Source organism: Phascolarctos cinereus, unplaced genomic scaffold, assembly GCF_003287225.1.
Source record: "Phascolarctos cinereus isolate Bilbo 61053 unplaced genomic scaffold, phaCin_HiC Scaffold_726;HRSCAF=1367, whole genome shotgun sequence".
In the NCBI taxonomy this organism is placed as follows: domain Eukaryota; kingdom Metazoa; phylum Chordata; class Mammalia; order Diprotodontia; family Phascolarctidae; genus Phascolarctos; species Phascolarctos cinereus.
This window is the reverse complement of record NW_027556098.1, coordinates 417,521,895-417,547,863: the sequence shown is the minus strand read 5'-3', so window position 1 is coordinate 417,547,863 and position 25,969 is coordinate 417,521,895. Positions and strand designations below refer to the sequence as shown.

Genomic DNA, 25,969 nt, shown 5'->3' with positions numbered 1-25,969 from the left:
CATTGTTAGAATGCCAAAAATATGCTTGCCTAAGAAACTATTGTATGGAGACACAAGGCAAGCACTCACATGGTGGTCAGAAGAAGTGGTGCAAGGATACTCTCAAGGTCTCTCTGAAGAACTCTGAAATTTATATGTGACAAGAGAGATACTGGCAAAGTACCAGCGCCCAGCCTACTCTCATCAAAGAAGGTGCTGTGTTCTTTAAGCAAACCAGAATTGAAGTAGCTGAAAAGAAACACGAGATGCACAAATTTAGACAATCCACCCCAAACGTTCACATGGACTATTTGTGCCCAATGTGTAGTAGAGCATTCCAAGCTGTATTGGTCTGCTCAGCCACAGTTGAACACACTGTAACTTGACTCCAACATAGTGATGCTATTTCGGTCCTCTCTGAGAAAACAAATGGAAGACAACTAACTCACTGCCTTTGTAATTTAAATTTGAGCTCACTCTTCCCAAAGATCTTGAGAGTGCAGGGGATGATTCTTGCTTCGTTTGAAGGAATGTTCTTACTATGCCATCTCAGTAGTTTAAAAAAAAAAAAGCATCTAGTTATGGCTAATTAACAATGGGAAGCACACTGGTGAGGGCTCCTGAGCAGCAATGAGAAACCCGATTCCTGATTACCCCAAGACCACTGAAAGAGAAGTCAGGTGTCCTTTTGGAGTCTCAACCTGTGAGTTACTTTGCATGTTTGGTCAAGAGGTCCCAGCGATAAGTGTTATATGAGGAAGGAAGAAAGGAAGGAAGGAAAGAAGGAACGGGGAGGGAGGAAGATAAGGCGCACAGAAATTATCATATTAAAAGAAAACAAACGTAAAGGTTTTTATTTCAGTGGCCCATTGGTTGTCCAAAACCTTATGGCCAAATGGGTCCATGCCTAGAGACTCCGGGAACTCTGGTTAGAAGGGGACACGCAGCCCTTCACAGTAGCCTCTCCAGGGTGCTTCCCCATGCAGCCTTCAGACCCATTCCCCCGACGTCCTGTCCCTCCTTTTCCTTTTCTTTCCCACCATCGCAGGTTCTTCTCTTCACGGTGCCTCTTGCTAGCGTCTTGCTCTTGGAGCACTGGACCAAAGTTGGAAGAAAAGAAGCGGCAACCTTTCTTGCGCATGCGCAGAACAGATTCCTCTAGCCGCCAGACTACGATTCCCAAAATTCCTTGCGGACAAGGTAGTTTCCTGTTCCCCAAGTCCCGAGGGTCTTGGAAGTCAACTTCCGCGGCCGTTTCCTCTTTGTTCTTCGGCTCCGCCCCGTGGATCTCCCTGGGCTTCTCCGCGATCACGTGATGCGGCTCTCCAGCCAATCAGCAGCGTCTCCCGGCGTCCCTTTCCGCCCCGCCCCCTAGCTTTCAGGTTGCATTCAGATGCGGGAGCTCCTGGCTGGCTCCGGGCCTGAGAGTGCTCTGGGCTAAGGCTGGGGATGGCGGGGCTCCGATCCCAGGCCGAGCGGCCCCCTCCAGAAGCACCCTGAGCCTCAGCCCCGGCCCGGCCCGGCCCGGCGCGGGATGTGCCGTCCCACCTCCGGGCCGGGCCGCTCGCGGGCCCTGCCTGCCCCCGGGCCTGCCCGCTGAGGAGGAGCCAGGGAGGGAGGGATGGAGCCAGGGCAGATCCGGGTGTGCGGGGCGGCGCGGGCCCCACAGGTGAGCTGCCTGGGGAGGGAGGGGGAGAAACGGGCAGGAGCGGCCTGCGGTGTAGAGCCTCCTCTTCCCCATCCGCTGGAGTGACCCCGAGTGTAGATGCCTCCCGGGCTAGGTGCTGGAGCCGGGGAGCCCCCGCCTGGGGTCTGCCAAGCGCTCTGCGCACCTCCCTCCGGCCTCCGCGTAGGGATCACCCGCAGTCATGGGGGGTAGGTGGGGGACGAGCCGGACTCTGACTCCTGCCCCGGGGTGGGCACGTTCCTGACTCGCTGCTGAAACCTTAGGGGGGTGTCAGGGATGATGTACGCAGAGCGTCGTCCAACCTCACGTCTGCAGGTAGCATTCGTGATGACCCAAGGCGTCTCGGGGCTGGCTTGTGGCCTGACCCTTCCTGCTTCGCAGCCTCTATTGGATTTTCCTCGGTGGCACCCAAGATTCTGGAGTATGCGCAAAATATTTACCTATGTGCTGGAACCCAAAAGGCCTGGGATGTGCTCTATAAAAGATCTGCCCCCTGCCCACCTTAATGCCTTTTTCCTTCCCCGAAGTTGTTATTCATTTATCAAGGCATTCAGGTATACTGATTGCTCAGTCCTGAGCTAGGAGATAAGAACACAAAAGATGAATGAGAGAGGTCTTGAAAGTTTTAGTATCGTCGTCCAGACACCCACCTAGACTCTCCTATTAATAATCATGCACTTGTTTTGGTTTATAAGAAGCAAAACGAGAGGGAAGAGCATTAAGTAGTATATCAGGTCATCAGAAGAAAATTTTTTAAGATCAAAGATTTAGAGTTGGAAGGGACAAAATCTGCACAAAAATCTGCCTTCTCTACTTCCCAACTCCCTGCCCACCCCGTTGAAAAAGCAAGCAAAACAAAAACTCTTACAAACGTGTGTAATCACACAAAACGAATTACTGGATTATCCGTGTCCAAAAAGAAGTATCTGACTGTACTCTGAGGCCATCACTTCTCTATCAAGAGATCAACAGCACAGTGTTAGTCCTCTGGAGTCATGATTGGTCATTGCAGTAATCAGAACTCCTATGTCTTTGTCTTTGTTTTTACAATGTTGTTGTTATTATAAAATTATTCTCTTTATTCTGTGTCAGTTCATACATTTTCCTCTAAAACCTTTGTCATTTCTTATGTCACTTACTGGACAATAGTATCCTACCACATTCATATATCATAACTTGTTCAGTCCTTCCCTAATTGATGGACCTCACCTCAGTTTCCAATTTTCTGCCACTGCAAAAGGAGCTACAGTAAATATTTTGGTACTTATGGATCCTTCCCCTTCTTTTGTAATTTCTTTGGGGGTTTTGACCTCGTAGTGGTATCATTATTATCAAAGGGTATGCACAATTTAATAGCTTTGGGACATAGTTCCAGGTTGCTTTTCACAAGAGCAGGACCAGTTCACGGTTTTGCCACTAACACCTGAATGTACCTGTTTTCCCATAGCCCCTCCAACCAGCCATTTTCCTCTTCTGTCAGCTTTGTTGGTTTGTTTCGCTGAGGACTGGTTGTTATTCTTCGGTTTCAAAGAGCTCCGAAATGATGTCACTATGCTAGATTCAAGTTCAGTGTGTCTGACTGGCTGATCAGACCAGCAGGAGCTTGGAGTTGGTCAGGCACAAATAGTCGACGTGAATATTTGGTGTGGGTTCTCTACATTTGAGGTTCTAGAGTTTCTCTTGGGCTACTTCAGTTCTGGTTTTACTCGTAAAGCACAGCACCTTCTCTGATGAGGGTATGCCATGCCAGTATCAACAGTATTGCTCTGATGGTGGAGCTTTGAACTGGTTGGCCCATTCTGGAAAGCAATTTGGAACTACACTGAAAAGGTGACTTAACTGTACTAGGCTTATATTCCAAAGAGATCAACAAAAGAGGAAAAGGACCCATGTGGTGACCAAAAAAAAACCAAAAACAAAAACAAAAAAACCAAAACAACAACAAACTAGAAATTAAAGGGGTGACCATCAATTGAACAATGGCTGGACAAATCATGGAATATTAACCTAATGGATTACGGTTGTGCTTTAGGAAGGGACAAAAGGGATAGTTTGAGAGAAACCTGAGAAAATAAGTACGAACTGGTTCAGACTGTGAAGTAAACAGAACCAGGAGAAGAATTTTTACAATAATGACAACAAAAGTTGTTTATAAAGACAAAAAACTTTGAAAGACTTAAAGATTCTTGTCACTGCCACTAGGTGGCTTGGTCTGGAGTCAGAAAAGCCAGTCCTTCCTCAGACACTGATGAGCTCTGTGAATCTGGGCAAGTCATTTAATCTCTTGTGTCAATTTCTCAACTGAAAAAGGAGATAATAAGAGCACTTACCTCACGGGGCTGTTGTGAGGATCAAACAATATTGGTAAACAGCTTAGCATGATGCCTGGTACACAGTAGTTGCTTAATAAATTCCCGTAGTAATAACTAATTATTAACGATTATCTTCCCTCCCCCTCCCCTAATCAAAGCAATGATCAACCACCATTCCAGAGGACCAATGATGAGCCATGTTACCCACTTCCCGAAAGAAAGGTGATGGACTCATTTCTGAAGGAGGTACAGATTTTCAGACCTGGCCAGTGTAAGAAGTTGTTTTGCTTGACTGAGTGTATTAGTTACAAGAGTTTGCTATTTTTTTCCAGTCATTCAATATGCATTTATTATATCCCAGGGACTATGCTAAGCTTTGGGGGATACAAAACCAGTCTCTATCCTAAAGGACCTCATGTTCTTGTGAGAGAGTTAACACAGAGATAAGCAGATCACACGAGATAGATATGTAGCTGACACACAGAGATAATATGGCGATAGACAACATGCCAATAGATAGATAACGCGCAGATGGATAACAGATAAATAGACAGACACACAGAAGATGTTTACAGGGTAGAAGAAAAGCAGTACCGTTAGCACTGGGGGACCGGGAAAGGCTTTTTGCAGAAGGTGATATTTTTAGCTGAGACTTGAAGGAAGCCAGGATATAGAGATAAGGAAAGAGATCGGGTCAGGGGACCGCCAGGGAAAATTCACAGAGTCAGGAGATGGAGGGCCATGTCTGAGGAAGAGCAAGGCGGCCAGTGCCTCTGAATCATGTGTAGAGGCGGGTAGAGTGCAAAAAGACTTAAAAGGTAGGAAGGGGCGAGGTTATGAGAGGTTAAAAGTCAGGATTTTATATTTGATCCTGCAGGTAATAGGGAGTGAGTAGAGTTTATTGAACAGTTGGATGACATGGTCAGACCTTCACTTAAGGAATTTTACTTTGACAGCTGGGTGGAAGAAGACTGTAATGGGGAGTAGCATTCCTAGTAGGAATATATGAGGTAAGGCTGTTTCCATAAAGTGGCTGGTGCCAAGGAGGGCCTGCTCTCTCTTGTAAACAAGTTTTAATTCATCAGTGGGAAGTTGTGTAATCAGGAGGAAATTGCTAGGGGCAGTGTCTCTTATCTGATAGAAATGGTACTTGATTATTAATGGAAACTTTCTGGAGAATGTTTAACGGTGTTGTCGACCCCTGGGAAAATCTGGACCCCTACCCTTCTCTGACCCGTGAGAAACTGCCCCTAAGAAGACCCCTGCATAACCGAGCGGTTTCTAACTGTCCCTGTTCCTGGACAGAGAGAGTTCCAAGGACATTTCTGCAGCCTTGCTCTTGTAATCCCACAACACCTTCAACACTTCCTTCCAGCAGTTAAGCTGCTCTGTGTATCTGGACCATACGCTCTCTTGCTGGTTCCCACAACCATGCCCTATAAGAATCCCCTTCCCCCCTTCCTCCATGGACAGCCCTATCTGAATAAGGCAGCATGCTGCCCCAAATTACAATTTCTCGACCCTGAATCAATGCCTCATTTTATTTATTGATCACCTAGTTGGTCTCAGTTTGAGGTTTTTTCCCCCCAGGTTGACAGTGTTAGTGCTATGTACCTAATTATAAGGGACCTGTGGATTTTATCAACTGTCAGAGGCTTTAAGAGTGAAGTGCTCCATTTTTGGCACTGTGGGAGAGGGGGCACACACAAGTTAGAAGGAGCCACAGAACACTCCTTGTCATTGTGTAGGAAAATAACAGTAAACTGGGAATCTGAAAACCTGAGTTCAAACCCCTTACAGTCGCTTAACTCCTGTAATCGTGCCCTCAACTTCCCAGCCACCTCCTCTCTGCTTGAGTTCCAGATGAGGGGCAGTCTTTGAATAAGCAAGAATGCGTGTTGTGTTTCAGGAGGCAGTGACATTTAATGACGTGGCCGTGGACTTCACCCAAGCTGAGTGGAGACATTTGGATCCTTCTCAGAAAGAGCTGTACAGAGATGTGATGCTGGAGAACTATAGGAACCTGGTCTCTCTGGGTAAGAGAGACTTCCTGTGGCTTACGCTTTGTGCCTGGGAGTCTGCTGATATGTTTCTGGGTTTTTTTCTGTTGTTATTTTTTTTGCCAGTCAGTGGGGTTAAGGGACTTGCCCAAGGTCACATTGCTAGTAAGCGTTGTGTGTCTGAGGCTGGATTTGAACTCAAGTCCTCCTGACTCCAGGGCCGGCACTCTATCCACTGCGCCATCTAGCTGCCCCTGTGTTTCTGCACCTGATAAATGCTGTGGACTGTTTTCCTAGCAGTGTTTTTGGTTTTGGAGAGGCCTGCGGCTCCTAATCCCTCTGTTTCTGTGAGTCAGGGTACTTTTACACTTTGTAGGGAAGAGAATAGAATAAGCATTTATGTAGCGCCTGCCATATCCCAGCCTTTATGTGCTAAGTGCTTTGTGATTGTTAACTCATCTGAGCCTCACAAGAGCCCTGGGAGGTAGGTGCTGTTATCATTGCTGTTTCATAGATGAGGAAACTGAGTCAGCCAGAGGTTTAGTGATTTGCCCAGGGTCACACAGCTAGTAAATATCTGAGACTGGATCTGAATTCAGATCTTCCTATTATCCACTGTGCCATTTAGCTGCCTTTACTCAGTAAAACTGGGAAGGGACGTCTTCACTTGGCTGCCACTGAGGCCATACCTTCTGCATCTTCTGTTGCCTCAAGTCAAAGATACTTTCCCCTTGTACAAATAACTGAAGACGAGAAAGAATCTCAGCTTTCTAGTAGGTGGCTGAGTGGTACAGCGGGAGTCAGGAAGATTCAGGTTCACATACTGCCTTACTCACTATGTGACTCTAGGCAAGTCACAACCTCTCTGTGCCCGATTTCCTCATCTGCAAAATGAGACGATTGGGCTCCATGGCTTATAAGGCCACTTCCAGCTCTAAATCGGTGATCCCATGAGGAGAACAAATGGTCTGATTTTCTTTCTTTTTCCAACCCCCTGTCTTTGAACTATGTACTCTCATTCCCCTCAAAAGAAAAAAAAGTCCCTGCTTCCCAGGAACTCTGTATCAAACATCTTTCAGAGGTTCTTTGTCTTGCCCTTTGGTTATTCTGGGGAGCTTACTCGTCCCTGGAGATGAATGGGTGTCGTTGAATCTGAAGGTGGCTCTCTATCCTCAGGACTGTTCATTTTCCCCAAGTAGGGCTTCCTGTTTCCAAACCAGAAGTGATCTCCCAGTTGGAGCAAGGGGAAAGACCGTGGATCATGGAGAGCGAAGAGTTAAGAGGTAAGTGAGCGAATATTTGGGTACTTGAGTACTCTTTAGTCAGGGATGGAGGAGGCCTTTGAAAGTTTGCATGGGAAACTGTCCTCCGCTCTCCACCCAGGGGAGAGGGACACCAGCAATGGAGCTTCCTGCAGAAGCTGCCTCGAGCTGTTCTGAACAAATCACTTTCCTACATCTTTTCTCTCACATTTGCCTCAATTGTCAGAGAAGGGAAGCGTAGCCCCAGCAGGACACAGAGCTTTCTGTCTCCCATTTCCTCCAGGTCAGCTTCCTGAAGCAGCCTTTCCCTTGTCTGCACTGACCGTTCCTTACACTCATCTGTTTGGATGCCTGTGAGGGATGGAGCAGGAGGCTGTCCTAGGCGTCATGAGAGAAAGAGGCGCTATCTAGTGCTTGATCTGGGAAAGGGCACATAACAGGGGCTTCCTGTCATTTGGTCAAAATGAATTGGAGAGCTGCTCAATCTAGGGCCTCGAGAGAAGCGAGTAATTACTACAGAGGGAAGATGTTGCAAGGCTAGATAGGTAAAATAGAAAATGAACAAAGTACTTTTGGCCTTTGAATAAGCTCCCTAACAAGAGGAACCAACGTGAGAAAGGGGATAGAGTTCAGAATGATGGGACAATGAGAGTCTTTCTGGAGCATCAGGTACTTGTTGGAGGGGGGTGGAACAGAAGGCTAGGTGGCTGAACTGGGAGACGCTTTTGGAGGTCTCTGAATGCCTCGTTAAGATGTGTTTCCCCGATCCTGTAAGTAAGCTAGGGAGGCACTGAGATAGTGTTGGAATCAGGTGATGGATACAGTAAGGTTAATATGAAAACTGGGAGAAGAATGAATTGGAATGGGGAGAAACAGGAGGGAGAGATAGGCGTTAGGAGCCTATTTATTTCAGTTATTTCTCAGAGAGTTTAGATTTTGACCTTAGGCTATTTCCACCAATTATCTCTGACTAGTTTTTTCTTTATTCTTATTTTTTTTCTTTTTTCTTCATCTGTTTTAATTTAGTAACCTTCCTTCTCGGTCCTAGATGGATTCATATTTTCTGTGCTGGTCTTTCTCCTTTCCATCTTTGACTTGGGTAGAAGCACAAATGCTCTTACCAAATTATTGCATGACACAAACCTTGAAAAGATAGCCAACTTCTCCTTATAAGATGAGGACATGAAAAGATCTAAGTCTCTGCAGGCCAGAGTGATAGATCACACCTACTTAGGTGATATTTAATAACGGTGACTATGAAGTCCTTTGCCCTTGATGGTGAAAAAGTTTGTTATAAAAATCTCTGTAGGTTTTTTCAATTTTTCTTTTGTTTGTTGTCCATCCATTTTCATCTTTAAATGGCTTCACTTAATTGAGTCTTACTGAGATTTCTTTAAACTAGTTTTAGCTCACTGCTTATGTCTCTTTTGTGAGATGATACTGGTCGTAACCTCCCACTCGCCTTCTCTGTAATACTTTTCGAAGGAATTTATATTTTAACATTACTCTTGGCTGTCGTCCATCTGCGTGTAAGGAACTCAGTCGGTCAACAAAGTATTTTCATAAGTGCTTACACTCTGTACCAGACAGCCCTAAGTGATACTACAAAGGATGTCAGATATTTGCTGAATCACTTTGTACTCTTGTTTGCCTTCTTATGGCATTTGGTTTCTGCTAGTTAAACTTTCGTGTGATATTGTTATAGTTTGGTCTTATCATTTCTTTCATCTCGATCTTATTTTTCATCATAAATAACTTGTTGCGATTGACCAGGCTGGAGTCATGCTCTTAATAACTGGTGGTCTGAGTACATAAGCAGCTGATCCTACCTCGAAGGGTTGTTGTGAGGATCAAATAAGATAATACTTGTAAAGCACATAGCACAGCGCTTAGCCATCTATCCCCTCCGATCCCCGACCCCCACTTCAGGAATGGCTTCAGCATTGGCAGTAAGACATTTCTTGACCTTTACAAGGTAATCAGTTTTGGTTTTTTGTGATGTTATTAGGTGCCTTCTAATGGTCCAGTGTCTTCTAATCACAGATTCCTTTGAATATAATAATAACAATAATGAATAATACATTATCTTTCTTGATCCTAAAAGCAACCCTGTGAGCTCTATTTATTAATATCCCCATTTTATGGATGATAAAACTCTTAAGTGAGTCTTGCCGATGGTGGACCATCACTCCTAAGTTTCACAGACTTGTTTTGAACCTATGTCTCTTCTAGCCCCATATGTAGCACTACTCTTCCATGTCAACACTGACTGCCAATTCGGTTAAGTGTAGTTTAAGTATAGTATGCAGAATCCACCTTTTCTTCCTTCTGGAGCTTTTAGACATCTAACTTTCACCACTTTTCTAGCACTTCTTGTTCTCCATGATTTCCCATAAATGTACAAAATTTCTTTATAGACTAGAATCATTCAACACATATAAGGTGGTGTTATTTTGTTGTTGTTGTTGTTATATCCTTCTTGAAGGCCCTGGTGGAGTTAGCAGTAGAAGGGAAGATAGTACAAGAGTAAATACATTGAAGTTCTCTTTCTTCAGATGGAGAAAAGACATACTAGTAATGTGTTTATTTGCTTGTTACAGATTGGAAGACCAGGTCCAAAACAGATGAATCAGCTTCAGAACTGGGCTTTACTGTGGATAAATCAGTCCAGGAAAGAAATCCAAGTGATGGTTATCAGGATTCCATATTGAAAGAAGCCTGGAATTGTGATGTTGAGACACTTTCCCAGGATAATGAATGTGAGGAACTTTTCAGCTGTGATTCAAACATTCAGCATCATAGAATAGATTTTGAAGAGAGAACTTGTGGATACAGTGAATGTGAGAAAGCATTCCTCCAGGGAAAACATCTTAATGAGCACCAGAGAGTTCATACACTAGAGAAACTTCATAAATGTAATGAGTGTGGGAAAGCTTTTAGCTATAGCTCATCCCTTACTTTCCACCAAAGAATTCATACTGGGGAGAAACCTCATGAATGTAACGAATGTGGAGAGGCCTTTAGATGGAGCTCACAACTTACTTACCACCAGAGAATTCACACTGGAGAAAAACCTTATCAGTGTAATGAATGTGGGAAGACTTTTATCCAGAGAACACAGCTCACGTCCCATCAGAGAATTCATACTGGAGGAAAGCCATATGAATGTAATGAATGTGGGAAGGCTTTTAGATATAGCTCGTCCCTTACTTATCATCAGAGAATTCATACTGGAGAAAAACCTTTTGAATGTAACGAATGTGGTCAGGCCTTCAGGTCAAATACACAACTTAATTCTCATCAGAGAATTCACACTGGAGAAAAACCTTATCAGTGTAATGAATGTGGGAAGACTTTCATCCAGAGCACACAGCTTACTTTCCACCAGAGAATTCACACTGGCGAGAAACCTTATGAATGTAATGAATGTGGCAAGGCCTTTATTCAGAGCACACATCTTACTTACCACCAGAGGATCCATACTGGAGAAAAACCTTATGAATGTAATGAATGTGGGAAAGCTTTTAGCTCTAGTTCATCCCTTACTTACCATCAGAGAATTCATACTGGAGAAAAGCCTTTTGAATGTCATGAATGTGGGCAAGCCTTCAGGTCAAATTCACACCTTACTTCCCATCAGAGAATTCATACCGGAGAGAAACCTTATGAATGTCATGAATGTGGACAGGCCTTCAGGTCAAATACACAGCTTATTTCCCATCAGAGAATTCACACTGGAGAGAGACCTTATGAGTGTAATGAATGTGGGAAAGCCTTTAACCAGAGCACACAGCTTACTTTCCACCAGCGAATTCACACTGGAGAGAAACCTTATGAATGTAATGAATGTGGGAAGGCCTTTATTCAGAGCACACAACTTACTTACCATCAGAGAATTCATACTGGAGAAAAACCTTATCTATGTAACGAATGTGGGAAAGTTTTCAGGCACAACTCATCCCTAATTTACCATAAGAGGAGTCATACTGGAGAAAAACCTTATTAGTATAATGACTGTGGTCAAGCCCTAGGATGAAACACACCTTAAATGTCAACAAAAAAAAATCATACTGGAGAGAAACCTGTAGTCTTTTGAAAGGCTTTTAGCTGAGACTCAAAACATAACATTGAAGAATCAGTATTGTAACAAAAACAAACTATGGTAAAAAGGTCTTTAGACAGAACCACATCATTCATATTGTATTGTTGAATATCAAACGATTCCTATTGGAGAGAACTTCTTTATAGGAGGGGCCATCAGCCATAAAATGTCTCTGCCTAATTATCAGAATTCTGGAGATAAACCACATTAATGAAGTGAATGTGAGAGAACCTTTAGCTGGAAAATGCTCTTTCAATAATTTTAGAATTTCATGTTAACGGGGCAACTATAAATGTAAGAACTGTAGCACAGAATTAATTTTAATTGTGAACCTGCCGAGCACCACTGAATTCACATTTGACAGAAGCCTTATAAACATGTCACTGATTTTCGCAAAAATCACAGAATCTCAGAATCACAAGGGACTCAGAACCATTTAATCCAACCCATACTGGACAAAGCATGTCCCAAAACAGCACACCCCACAAATAACCATTCAGCTTTTACTTGAAGATCTCCATTAAGGTCAAATCCCACTATCTTGTAAGGCAGCTCATTTGACAATGGGAGAGCTCTAATTATTAGGAAGCCACCATGTTCCCCCGAATTTTCTTTTTCATAAACATCACCCAGTTCCTTAATCTGGTTGCATATGGCATGAACTTGGCCTTTTTCACTATCTTCATTGCCCTTCTCTCTCCATTTCCTTCCTAAAATTTAATGCTCAGAATGGAACACAGTATTCCAGATGTCAGTTGACCAGGGCAGAGTACAAGACTATCACCCCTTTGTTCCTTAAAACTGTCTCTCAGAGTAGCTGAAGATCTTAATCCAATGTGGTGCCCATTAACCGAACCTTGACTCTTTTTTATCTTTCCTTTTCAAAATCACTTGGGGGAGCTATTTTTCATTGATTTCTCTTTTTCCTACTGTTTCATTTTATTTTGACAAAGCAAACATTTCCTAATAAACACTCTCATTGACAAAATTCAGTCCCCCAAACAGTTAAGCAAATTCAACTGATAGAAATCTTTACTGATAGTACATGCCACTTTCCTCTTTTTGTTAACTTTTCCTCTCATTGATTAACATAAATGAGTTGTGCTTTAACTTTTATAATTTAGTACCAACATTTTGTGTACATGACCAGAGTTATGTTGCCATTTAATATTGTCTTCATTCAAATTGCAGTCAGTATGTATTTTATTCTTTAGGCTGTGCCTTCCTGTCTGCATCATTTCCTATAAGTCTTCCCATGTTCCTCTGAACTTATATTCATGCTATTATATTACATTTGGATAACATCATTTCTTTAACCATTTCCCAATCATTGGGCACTAACTACATTTCATTTTCCCCCCAATTTTTGCTGTTACAGTAGTACTGCTAAGAACATTTTTTGTACATATGTGTCCTTTCTTACTGCTGTTGACCTGTGGGGCGTAAATGCAGTAAAAAGATTGATGGCAGCTGGGTGGCACAGTGGGTAGAGCATCGCCCTGGAGTCAGGAGGATGTGAGTTCAAATTCACCCTCAGACACTACTGTGTGAACCTGGGCAAATCACAACCCCAACTGCCTCCAAAAAAATATTGCTGGATTAAGGATTAGGAAAAAGTAATAACTTCTTGTGTAATTTCAAATTGTTTCTCAGAATAGTACCTATTCACAGCTACACCAGCAGGAAATAAGTAAGTAGAATCAACAATAAAAAATTGAATTTTTTCACTCTTTGCCCCCTGCCAATATGATGTACATGAGATGATAGCTCAGAGTTGCACAGACTGTCCCCCATGCCTGGAATGAATATTCTCCTCCTCTGACTCTAGAAATCCTTACTTTGCTTCAAAGATCAGCTCAGGTACTACCTCCTAGGGCAAGCCTTTCCTGAACCTCCTGGCTGTTAGTATGTTCTCCCTCCAATCGTATTTATTTATCTCTGTACATTTTGTCTCTTGGTAGAATGTAAGCTCTATGAGGGTAGAGACTTTTGTTTTAGTATTCCCAGCACTTGGCACAGTGCCTTGCACCGATGGGTGCTTGATAAATAATTTCCTTTGGTTTTTAAAAACTTTTTCTGCCATGTGAACTTTATTTTGTATAATAAAGTTCTATATTGTCTATATAGTAATTTGATTGGTATAGCATCAAATTTATAGACTAATTTGATTAGTGCCATTATTTTTATTATATGTGCAGCCCGCTTTTGAACATTTAATTGTTTTAGCACTAAATCTATAAATTAAGCCAAGCCTGTCTTGGTAGGTTAAAACCTAGATGTTTTCTGCATTTTGTAGATATATTTAATGGAATTCATTTTTTCTATCATTTCCTTTTTTGTTGTTGTTAATACTATATAGAAATGCTGATAATTTTCTGGATTTATTTTATATCTAACTATTTAGTCTCAGTTTCCTTATTAATCATGTCTGGTTTTCTAAATAAACCATCATGCATGTAAACAGTGATGGTTTTGACTCCTCTTTACTTATTTCTCTTGTCTTATTTCAATAACTAGCATTTTCAGCATAATCAGATAAAATTAAGGAAAGTGTTCACCCTTGCTTTATCATGGTTATTACTCAAAAATTGTCCAGTATTTTCCATTGCAAACAAAGCTAGCTCTTGGTTTTAAATAAATACTATCAATCACATTTAAGAAGGGCCCTTATCTGTGTTTTTAATATAAATATGTAACCATATTTTGTTAAAGCCTTTTATGTGTCTATTAATATCAACAGGTTTTTTTCTCTTTATTTGATAAATTATGTTGTTTTTCTAATCTTGAACCGTCAGTGATATGAGTTCAATTTTGTCATAGTCCATATTTTTAAAAAATGTATTGCTATATTGTTTGGTAACATTTTATTAAAATTTTACTGTCCGTCAACATGCAGTTTTGAAGTGTCTACTATGCATCAGGTCCTGTGCTACCATCAGTGTCGATGAATGACATTTCTCTGCTTCTTGAAGAGCACTACTTTATTTGACAAGAATTGCCAGAAAAAACTGGAAAGCAATTTGACTGAACATTACCTTCGGATCCGTGTCTTAAACCACATGCCACAATGAACTCTAAATAGATATGCAACCTAAACATAAAAGAGTCTATCATTAAAAATTTAAAGAACAGGTGTTACATTTCACAACTATGGATAGGAGAACTCAGCTAAATGGGATAGAAAAGATTGTAAAATACAAGCAAGTAGAAGTAGCAAGGCAGAGTAGATAGAAATGGGCTGGTCAGGAAGACTGGATTCATACTCTACCTCACAGTGAATGATGTATGACTCTGGGAAAGTTACGTAGCCTCATGTTTGTTGGTTTTATTATTATTTTTATTTGCTAGGTCATAGCTACTAAATCAGAATCTTTGGGAATCTTTGTAGACAAAGGAAATTCATATATCAGTAATGAAAAAGTTAAAGTTCATTCACATAAGACATGAACATTTTTCCTGAAGAAAAACAAATGCAGTTGGAATAATAAGCCAGAATGGGCAAAAAAAAATATCTCAGATAAAAGCCTGATAAAGATATGTACCAAACTGACAAAATTGAGAGTCATTCTTCAGTAGGGTCAAAGGACACAAATAGTTTTCAAAAGAATTCAAATATCAACAACCTTATGAAAAAGTCAGAATAAGAACTTCAAATTAAAACAATTTTAAGATTTTATCTTTGGCCTATCAAAAAGTGATAAAAAGGAAATTTTCCATTTTTAGAGGAGTTGTGAGAAGATAGATACTCAGGAGCTCAGAAGTCTTCCAATTATTCTGGAAAATAATTTGGAATTATGTGAGAAAAGTCACAATATGGTTCAGTGGCTTATACCTTTTGTCCCAGCAATCCTGCTGCTCAACATGTGCCCTAAGTATGTAATAAACAAGGAAAGGTGATAAACACAAATATGTGTTGTGTACATATCTGCATTCATACATATTGTTCGGTTGTTCAGTTGTATCCTACTCTGTGACCCCATAGACTACATCTATGGGATTTTCTTGGCAAAGATTCTGCAGTGCTTTACCATTTCCTTCTCCAGTGTGTCTCCATTTTACAGATAAGGAAGAAGGTGAGGCTGGTGACTTTGCACAGCCCTCCCTCACTCAAATCAAACCCAATTGCAAGGCATGTCATCATCTCCCTGATGCCATGGTCCTCTTCGAGGATGAAGAACAAATCACAACCACAACCTCAATTTTACAGATGAGGAACTTGCCCAGGGTCACATGGCTAGTGTCTGATCCTGCATTCGAATCCAGATCTTCCTGCCTCCAGGCCCAATGAATGCTCTATCCACTGCACCACCTAGCTGCCTCAAACGTACATATACACATGTATATTTACAACAGCACTTTTGTAGCAGAAAAATGAAACTGGATTAACATTAATTGGAAAATGCCTATATAAATTATGCACATGAATGTACACTATCATGTCATAAGAAATGACAAGTAGTAAAAATTCAAAGAAACAGGAGATTTGTCTGGATTTGACAAAGTAAGCAAAGACAGCAGAACAACACACATACTTCAGTTGTGTCCAACTCTTCTTTATCCCATGGACCATAGCACACCAAGCCCTTCTGTGCTCCACTGATCTCTCAAAGTCTGTCCAAGTTCAAGTTCATTGTTCCCATGACACTATCCATCTGATCTTCTGCCATCACTTTATCCTTTGTCTTCAATCTTTCCCAACATCAGACTCTTTTCCAATGAGTCCCGTCTTCTCACTGCATGGCCAAAGTATTTCAGCTTCAGTATTTGACCTTTCAATTAATAGTCAGAATTCATTTCTTTAAGTATTGACTCATTTGATTTCCTTGCTGTCCAAGGGACTCCCAAAAGTCTTTCCCAGCACCACAGTTCTAAAGCATTGATTCTCCAGTGCTCAGCTTTCCTAATAATCTAACTCTCACAGCCATACTTTGCTAACAGAAAATCAAAGTTTTGACCATACAAACTGTTGTCAGTAAGGTCATCTGTGTTTTAATATGCCGTCCAGATTTGCTATCACTTTCCTTCCAAGGAACAAGCATCTTTTAATTTCATGGCTGCAGTTACTATCTGCAGTGATCTTTGAACCTAAGAATATAAAATCTGACACTCCTTCCATTTCTTCTCCCTCTTTTTGCCAGGAAGTGATGGCACCAGTTGCCAAGAGCTTTGTTTTGTTTTGTTTTGTTTTAATGTTAAGTTTCAAGCCAGCTTTTACGCTCTTCTTTTTCACCCTCATCAAGAGGTTTCTTAATTCCTCTTCACTTTCTGCCAACAGAGTGGTATTGTCCACATATCTGAGATTATTGATATTTCTCCCAGCAACCTTAATTCCAGCTTTTGGTTCAGCCAGTCTGGCATTTCACATGATGTGCTCTGCATATAAATTAAATAAATGAGTTGTCAATATACAACCTTGTTGTAGTCCTTTTCCAATCTTAAATCAATCAGTTGTTCCATTCTAACTTTTGTTTCTTGGCCTGCATACAGGTTCTTCAGATAACAAGATAATCTGGTACTCTCATCTCTTTGAGGACTTGCCACATTTCGTTGTGATACGCACAAAGTCTTTAGTGTAGCCAATGAAGCAGAAGCAGATGTTTTTCTAGAACTCCCTTGCTTTCTCCATGCACTGTTGGCAATCAGATCTCTAGTTTCTTCTGCCTCTTTGAAAATGATACTGTTTTTCTGGTAATTCTTGGTTCACATATTGTTGAAGCCTAGTTTGCAGAATTTTAAACATAACCTTGTTGACATAAGAAATGAGCACAATTGTTTAGTAATTTGAACATTCTTTGACATTGCCCTCCTTAAGGATGGGGACATAAATTGATCTTTTCCCATCCAGTGGACAATGTTGAGTTTTCAAAGTTTGCTGGCATATTGAATGCAACATTTTCACAGCATCATCTTTTAGGATTTTAAATAGCTCAGCTGCATCTCCTCCACTAGCCTTATTGTTAGCAATACTATTTTTGTCACTGGGAATATTTATTTGAACAATTAACACCAAGATGTGCTTGGGATGGAGGGGCCAAGGCCTCAATAGCAATACTTTCTATGGCTCACTCAACTTCATTCTCCAGGATGTCTGGCTCTTAATCAGTAACTACGCCATCTTGATGTTAAGATCTGTCTTGTATAGTTCTTTTGTGTATTCTTGCCACCTCTTAATCTCTTCTACTTCTGTTAACTCCCTACCATTTTCATCTTTTATCATGCCACATAAAAAAGAGAGCAAAGTAATTAAATCAGTGCTAAACAATAGCCAAATTCAGTGTAATCCTATTGACAAACCCTTGTCTAGGAGAAGGGACAGTAAAATGATACACCATCCTCCTCACAAAGATTTGGGGGGACAATAGCTACAGAATACAGTGTATTGGATGGAGGCAATTCTGTTTTCCTAGCCAAGTAGAATGGCCTTTCAATCTGTCAACATCCATTCATTATGCATTTTACTATGATCAGGCACTGTGACAAATGTTTGGGGACACAAAGAAGGTAAAAAACAGTCCCTATCCTCAAAGGGCTCACATTCTAATGAGGAGGCAAGATGCAAATGACTCTCTCTCTATATATGTGATGTATAGGCATTATAAATGAGAAGTAATCTCAGAGGGAAAATGCAAGCATTGAAGGAGACTGGGAAAGGCCTCTTGGAGGAAGTGCAACTTAGGCTGTCTTATTTTCTCTTTTAAATTTTTTTTCAATTATTAATTTTTATTAATTATTTCAATTATTAATTTAACCTTTTTTTTTACAAGTTTCAGTTTAAAATTCTATCCTTTCCTCTCTCCCTTCTCCCATCACTGAGAAGGCAAGCAATTTGATAAAAGTTATACATATGTACTCATACAAAACATTTCCATATTAGTCATATTGTGAAAGAAAACAGACAAAACCCCCAAGAAAAATAAAGTTTAAAAAAAAAACAGTATTCATTCATCTGCATTCATATTATATCAGTTCTTTCTCTAGAGGTGGATAGTATTTTTCATCACAAGTCCTTCAGAATTGTCTTAGATCTTTGTATTGCAAAGAATAGCTAAGTCATTCACAGTTGATCATTGAACAATTGAACAGTAATACAGTAGTATTCCATCTCAATCATATGCCACAACTTGTTCAGCCATTCCCCAATTGATGCACATCCTCTCAATTTCCAATTCTTTGACACCACAAAAAAGAGCTGCTATAAATATTTTTATGCATATAGGTCCTTTTAAAAAAATCTCTTTGGATCACAGACTTAGTAGTGGTATTGTTGGGTTAAAGGGTATGCACAGTTTTATAGCCCTTTGGGCATAGTTCCAAATTGCAGAGAGGTTGAATCCATTTACAACTCCATCAACACTGCATTAGTGTTCCTATATTTTCACATCCCCTCCAATATTTGTCATTTCCCTTTTTGTCATATTGACCAATCTGATAGTGGTACCTCAGGATTGTTTTAATTTGTATTTCTCCAATTGATAGGGATTTAGAGCATTTTTATATGACTATAGATAGCTTTGATTTCTTCATTTGAAAATTGCCTATTCATATCCTTTGACCATTTTTGAATTGGGAACTAACTTGTATTATTATAAATATGACTCAGTTCTCTATATATTTGAGAAATGAAGCCTTTATCAGATAAGCTTATTATAAAAATCTTCCCCTCTTGCACCCTATTTTCTACTTTCCTTCTGGTTTCATTGATTTTGTTTGTGCAAAATCTTGTTAATTTAATGTAATCAAAATTGCCCATTTTATGTCCTGTAATACAATCTATCTCTTGTTTGGTAATAAATTTTTCCTTTATCAATAGATCTGACAGATAACTATTCTAAACTCCCCTAATTTGTTTGTAGTATCACCCTTGTGATACTACATGTATCACAAACATGTAAATCATGTTTCCATTTTGACCTGATCTCAGCATAATTGTGTGAGGTGTTGGTCCTTACCTAGTTTTTGTCAAACTGCTTTCCAGTTTTCCCAGCAATTTTTGTTAAATAATGAGTTCTTATCCCCAAAATATGGATCTTTCTGTTTATCAAACACAAGATTACTATGGTCATTTACTACTGTGTATTGTGTACCTAAATTATTCCACTGATCCACCACTTTATTTGTTAGCCAGTACCAGATTGTTTTGATGATTACCACTTTGAAATACAGTTTGAGACCTTGTATGGCTAGGCTACCTTCCTTCACATATTTTTCCCCATTAATTCCCTTGATATTCTTGATCTTTTGTTCTTCAAGATGAAAATAACCCTGTGTCAGGAAAAGAAATTGAAGACACCATTGATGAACTCCCTAGGAAAAAATCTCCAGGGCCAGATGAATTTACAAGTGAATCCTATCAAAAACTTAAAGAACAATTAATTCCAATACTATATAGACTTTTGGGGAAAACAGGCAAAGGAGTCTTACCAAATTCTTTTTGTAATACAAATATGGTGCTGATACATAAACCAGGAAGAGTCAAAACAGAAAGAAAATTATAGACCAATTTCCCTAATGAATATAGATGCAAAAATTTTAAATAAAATATTAGCAAAAAGATTACAGCAATTTATCATGCGAATAATACAGTATGACCAGGTAGGATTTATACAAGGAATGCAGGGTTGGTTCAATAGTAGGAAAACTGTCAGCATAATTGACCATATCAACAACAAAATTAACAGAAACCATATGATTATCTCAATGATGCAGAAAAAGCTTTTGACAAAATACAACACCTATTCCTATTAAAAACACCAGAGAGCATAGGAATAAATAGAGTTTTCCTTAAAATGATAAGTAGCATCTACCTAAAACCATCAGCAAGCATTATATGTAATGGGGATAAGCTAGAAGCATTTCCAATAAAATCACGGGTAAAATAAGGATATCCACTATCACTGCTGTTATTCAATATAGTACTAGAAAATTTAGCTTTAGCAATAAAAGAAGAAAAATAATGGAAGGAATTAGAATAGGCAAAGAAGAAACAAAGCTATCACTCTTTGCAGATGATGATATACGAGTTAGAAAAAATAATAACAAAATTCATGTGGAAAAACATAAGAATATCAGAATCAGAAATACCAGACTATCAAGGGAATTCTAGAGAAGGTGGCCTAGCCACACCAGATCTTATATTATAAAGCAGCAATTATCAAAACTACTTGGTACTGGCTAAGAAATAGAGTGGTGGATCAGTGGAATAGGTTAGGTACACAAGACATGGTAGTCAATGACTATAATAATCTACTGTTTGATAAACCCAAAGACCCCTTCTGTGATAAGAACTCACTGTTTGATAAAAACTGCTGGGAAAGCTAAAAAAAAAATAGTATGGCAGAAAATAGGCATAGACCAACATCTTTTTTTTCTTTCTTTTTGGTGAGGCAATCAGGGTTAAGTGACTTACCCAGGGTCGCACAGATTGTAAGTGTCAAGTGTCCAAGACCAGATTCGAACTCAGGTCCTCCTGACTCCAAAGCCAGAGCTCTATCCACTGCGCCACCCTGCTGCTCCCAGACCAACATCTTACACTGTATACCAAAATAATGATGAAATAGGTAGAGGATTTAGATATAAAGGCTGATACTATAAGCAAACTGGGAGAGCAAGGAATAGTTTACCTGTCTGATCTATAGAGAAGGGAAGAATTTATAACCAAACAAGAGATATAGAACATTATGAAATGCAAAATGGATAATTTTGATTACATTAAATTGAAAAGTTTTTGGACAAACAAGGGCAATGCAACCAAGATTAGAAGAGAAGCAGAAAACTGGGAAAGAATTTTTACAACATCTCTCTGAAAAAGGCCTCATTTCTAAAATATATAGATAACTGAGTCAAATTTATAAGAGTACAAGTCATTCCCCAATTGATAAATGGTCAAAGGATATGAACAGGAAGTTTTCAGATGAAGAATTTTTTTTTTAGGCAATTGGGGTTAAGTGATTTGCCCAGGGTCACACAGCTAGTAAGTGTCAAGTGTTTGGTCTAAGGCCGGATTTGAACTCAGGTCCTCCTGACTTCAGGACCAGTGCTCTATCCACTGCGCCACCTAGCTGCCCCCTCAGATGAAGAAATTAAAGCTACCTATAGTCATATGAAAAAAATGCTCTAAATCACTATTGATTAGAGAAATGCAAATCAAAATAACTCTGAGGTATCACATCACATCCATAGGATTGGCTAACATGACATAACAGGAAAATTATAAATGCTGATGAAGATGTAGGAAAATTGGAACACTAATGCATTGTTGGTGGAGTTGTGAACTGATCCAAACATTCTGGAGAGCAATTTGGAACTATGCCCAAAGCGCTATAAAACTATGCATACCCATTTACCCAGCAATACCACTTCTAGGGCTGTATCCCAAAGAGATGATAAAAATGGGAAAAGGACCCACATGTACAAAAATATTTATAGCAGCTCTTTTTGTGGTGGCCAAGAATTGGAAATTGAGGGGATGCCCCTCAGTTGGGGAATGGCTGAACAAGTTATGGTATATGAATGTAATGGAATACTATTGTGGTATAAGAAATGATGAACAGGCCAACTTCAGAAAAACTTGGAAAGACTTGAATGAACTGATGCTGAATGAAGTGAGCAGAACCAGGAGAACATTGCACACAGTAACAGCCACAATATGTAATGACTAACTTTGATAGATTAATCTCTTCTTAGCAATGTAAGGATCCAAGACAACTCCAAAGGACTCATGATGGGAAATGTTGTCCACATCCAGAAATAGAACTATGCAGTCTGAATGCAGATTAAATCACATTTGCTTTCTCTATTTTTTTCTTTTTTGTTTGCTTTTTCTTTCTCATGGTTTCACCTATTGGTTCTAAGTCTTCTTTACAAGACTACTAATGTGAATATAGGTTTAATATGAATGTATATGTAGAGCTTATATCAAATTGCACACCTTGGAGTAGGAGAAGGGGAGAGATGGGGAGAAAATTTGGAACTCAAAATCTTATGAAAGTGAATGTTAAAAACTAACAATAAATTTAAAAAATGTTTTAAATTAAAGAGGAAACATTTTTAACGTTATTTTTAAAGCAATGAATTATCAAATTCATATTAAGCACTTTTTTTAACGCATTACAAATCATGTAACTGAGGTAACTTGGCTTAAAACCACATAGAGGACATGTTTCCTGATCTATATAGTATAAATAATAATAATATTTCACTTAAAATGACAGCAGAATAAATTCTATCATACCTAGATCTATTTTCCAAATAACATCATATAGAACCTCAATTTCTAATTTCAATTAGTAATGTATTTTACACAGGGGCTGTTAATTCCAAGCATTTCATGTGATTGGATTCACTGTTTCTGGTTGATCCACTGTCAAAGATTTTAAATGCAACAGTATACAAGAAATTTTAATTATCACACTTAGGAACATGCTGCTCATCAAATTTCCCTGCCTCCCTATAACAGTGTGTATTGGCTTTCAAATCAAATTACAAAATTTTCATTCTCTATCTACTTACAGAAAAATCAAACTTGCCTACACCTTCTCAACACGCTTAGACCATCCGAAACTGTCACATAGCCACCCAGAGGAGCTGTCCAGGGACCAGAGGGACTTGGAGAATATGGCTTTACTACTGCCCGTGTCCTCCATTTTTATTCCCAAGCCTGTTAACAGCTGACAAAAGGCCTGACTTCCTGCTTAACAATAGAGATGTGTTATGTTGCATAAAAAATGGTTTTCCAAACTAAAAGCCATACTCAAGTCGGTCTGTTCATCATTTCTTATAGCACAATAGTATTCCTTTCTTTCCTGCTTTCTTTCTTTTCTTCACTTTTCAAAATCTGGGAATTGTTAACACAAGTTACAAATCAAGACAGCTGTATTTCTCTTACATTTTTCACCAAAATTATTTATAAAAAGTTTTACAATGGTAATATACACTTTAAAATTAATTGCTGAAATCCTAAACTAGCTGCATTTAAGGCTATGATAGAAAAACCTTGATCAAAGTGTCTTAAATGACAAAAAACTTACTTTTGCAGTTTAAACACATTGCTGTGATGTCAGATATATTGGATGAATACACAGTTCCCTAGATTTACTTTAAACATAATACAAGTAGCCTTAAGTGGTTCATTAATTAACCTCACTTGAGTTAACTCTTAGGAATCAGCATTTTCAGGCTATAGCCAGGCCATGGTATGAGATTTTTATCAGCTTACAACCAGGGCTAATGCACCAGCCAAAGAAAACCAAGGCTTTTATTTCCCAGAAAAATCCCTTCTCTGATGCCACCTCCAAATCTGACAAATTCTTATATATTGGGAAAAGTTCTCCTTTCCCTGCCTGTCTCCTAACAATCAAAAGACAGAGAGAAAATTCTTGAAAATTGAAATTACCCTTTTTAATGTTTTAAAACATAGCCTGAGGGAATCTCACCCTGCTTTTTCCATTCCTTCCCCATCTAGCAAATGCAGGCCATAATCTTAATGATTTCAACAGACACAGACAAAAAACATACAGAAATCAAGGTTGAGATATAAAAGCTGCTTCCTTGCTTGGAAGTGCCTTCTACTCTTTTTTAGGTTTTGGTTTTTGTTAGGCAATGGGGCTAAGTGACTTGCCCAGGGTCACACAGCTAGTAAGTGTTATGTGTCTGAGGCCTGATTTGAATTCAGGTCCTCCTGACTCCAGGACGGGTGCTCTATCTACCTTGCCACCTACCGGCCCCCTTCTGCTCTTGTACTTACCTGTGTTCCTGCACTTAGATTGAGCTGTCTGAAAATGTGTTCCCAAGTTTTACCCAGTACTCTCAGCTTCCCTCAGGTACATCAAGCCCTCTTAAACTGACCTCCCAAAGCTGTCTTCAGCAGAGTACTACACTTCAGGCTGAACAATCAGAGCTCTTAACGAATTCCTCCGATTTTTAGTCATACCTCCATTTCCAGGAAGTGTTCTATCTGCTATTGTGACCTTTGACCTAGATAAAACCCAAATGATCAAAAAGGAAAAGGAAAACATGGAAAATTCTTGGAATCAGGATTTTACTATATTTTTTCTTTTTTTTTCTTTTTTCTTTTTTTTAATGAGATAAAAATATCCTTTAATGAGTAACTGTCTCTCAAATATCTACACAGAATCTCAGTCAGTAACAGTAAGGACTAGGCAAATTCTTCCTCCCCTTTCCGAACCACATTCCCAGCAGGTATCATGAGTTCCTGCAGTGCCAAGCACACCTTTTTTAAAAAATTATTTTGATTTCTCAACAATCACTTCCATATGCTTTTGAGTTGAAAATTTTTCTCCCCCTTCCTCCCCCCCACCCTCCCCGAGACGGCGCACAATCTGACACAGGCTTTACATTTACATTCCTATTAAACATATTTTCACATTAGTGAAGTTGTAAGTAAAAATTAAAACCAATAGGAGGAACCATCAGAAAGATGAAACAAAACTCAACAGAAGGTAAAAAAAGTGAGCGATTCGACTTCCATAGTTCTTTCTTTGGATGTGGACAGCATTTTCCATCCGAGGCCTCTGGAGATGTCTTAGATCCTCATAATGCTGAGAAGGGTTCAGTTTAACAATCTTAGTCATTGCATGACGTGGCTGTTATTGTGTACAAAGTCCTCTTGGTTCTGCTCACTTCACTCAGCATCAGACCATATAAGTCTTTCCAGGTTTTTCTGAAGTTAGCCTGTTCATCATTTCTTATAGCACAATAGTATTCCATTACATTCATATACCACAACTTGCTCAGCCATTCCCCAATTGATGGGCATCCTCTCAATTTCCAATTCTTTGCCACCACAAAAAGAGCTGCTATGAATATTTTTGTACATGTGGGTCCTTTTCCCATTTGTTTGATCTCTTTGGGATATAGCCCTAGAAGTGCTATTGCTGGATCAAAGGGTATGCACATTTTTGTAGCCCTTTGGGCATAGTTCCAAATTGTTCTCCAAAATGGTTGGATCATTTCACAACTCCACCAACAATGTATTAGTGTTCCAATTTTCCCACATCCTCTCCAACATTTATCATTTTCCTGTTTTGTCATGTTGGCCAATCTGATAGGTGTGATGTGGTACCTCAGAGTTGTTTTGATTTGCATTTCTCTAATCAATAATGATTTAGAGCATTTTTTCATATGACTATAGATGGCTTTAATTTCTTCATCTGAGAACTGTCTGTTCATATCCTTTGACCATTTATCAATTGGGGAATGGCTTGTGTTCTTATAAATTTGTCTTAATTCTCTATATATTTTAGAAATGAGGCCTTTATCAGAGAGACTGGTTGTAAAAATTCTTTCCCAATTTTCTACCTTCCTTCTAATCTTAGTTGCATTGGCTTTGTTTGTGCAAAAACTTTTCAATTTAATGTAATCAAAATTATCCATTTTGCTTTTCATAATGTTCTCTATCTCCTGTTTGGTCATGAATTCTTCTGTTCTCCATAGATCTGATAGGTAAACTATTCCTTGTTCTCCCAGTTTACTTATGGTATCAGCCTTTATATCTAAGTCATGAACCCATTTTGACTTTATTTTGGTATATGGTGTGAGATTTGGGTCTATGCCTAGTTTCTGCCATACTCTTTTCCAGTTTTCCCAGCAGTTTTTTTTCAAAGAGTGGG

At 39.5% G+C, this 25,969-nt stretch overlaps 1 protein-coding gene across 1 annotated transcript; it reads left to right on the top strand.

Moving 5' to 3' along the window:
- The first annotated feature begins 1,332 nt into the window (after positions 1 to 1,332).
- LOC110219753 (uncharacterized) lies at positions 1,333 to 15,249 on the top strand. The gene is made up of 4 exons (XM_021003386.2): positions 1,333 to 1,648; positions 5,888 to 6,014; positions 7,175 to 7,261; positions 9,841 to 15,249. Exons 1-4 carry the CDS (start codon positions 1,601 to 1,603, stop codon positions 11,244 to 11,246), a joined length of 1,668 nt encoding a protein of 555 aa, XP_020859045.1. The 5' UTR covers positions 1,333 to 1,600; the 3' UTR covers positions 11,247 to 15,249.
- The last annotated feature ends 10,720 nt before the right edge of the window (positions 15,250 to 25,969 follow it).

Coding starts and splice junctions, on each gene's coding strand:
- LOC110219753 (XM_021003386.2), top strand. CDS start 1,601: ATGGAGCCAGGGCAGATCCGGGTGTGCGGGGCGGCGCGGGCCCCACAG. Junction 1,649..5,887: donor GGGCGGCGCGGGCCCCACAG/GTGAGCTGCCTG, acceptor GTTGTGTTTCAG/GAGGCAGTGACATTTAATGA. Junction 6,015..7,174: donor TAGGAACCTGGTCTCTCTGG/GTAAGAGAGACT, acceptor ATTTTCCCCAAG/TAGGGCTTCCTGTTTCCAAA.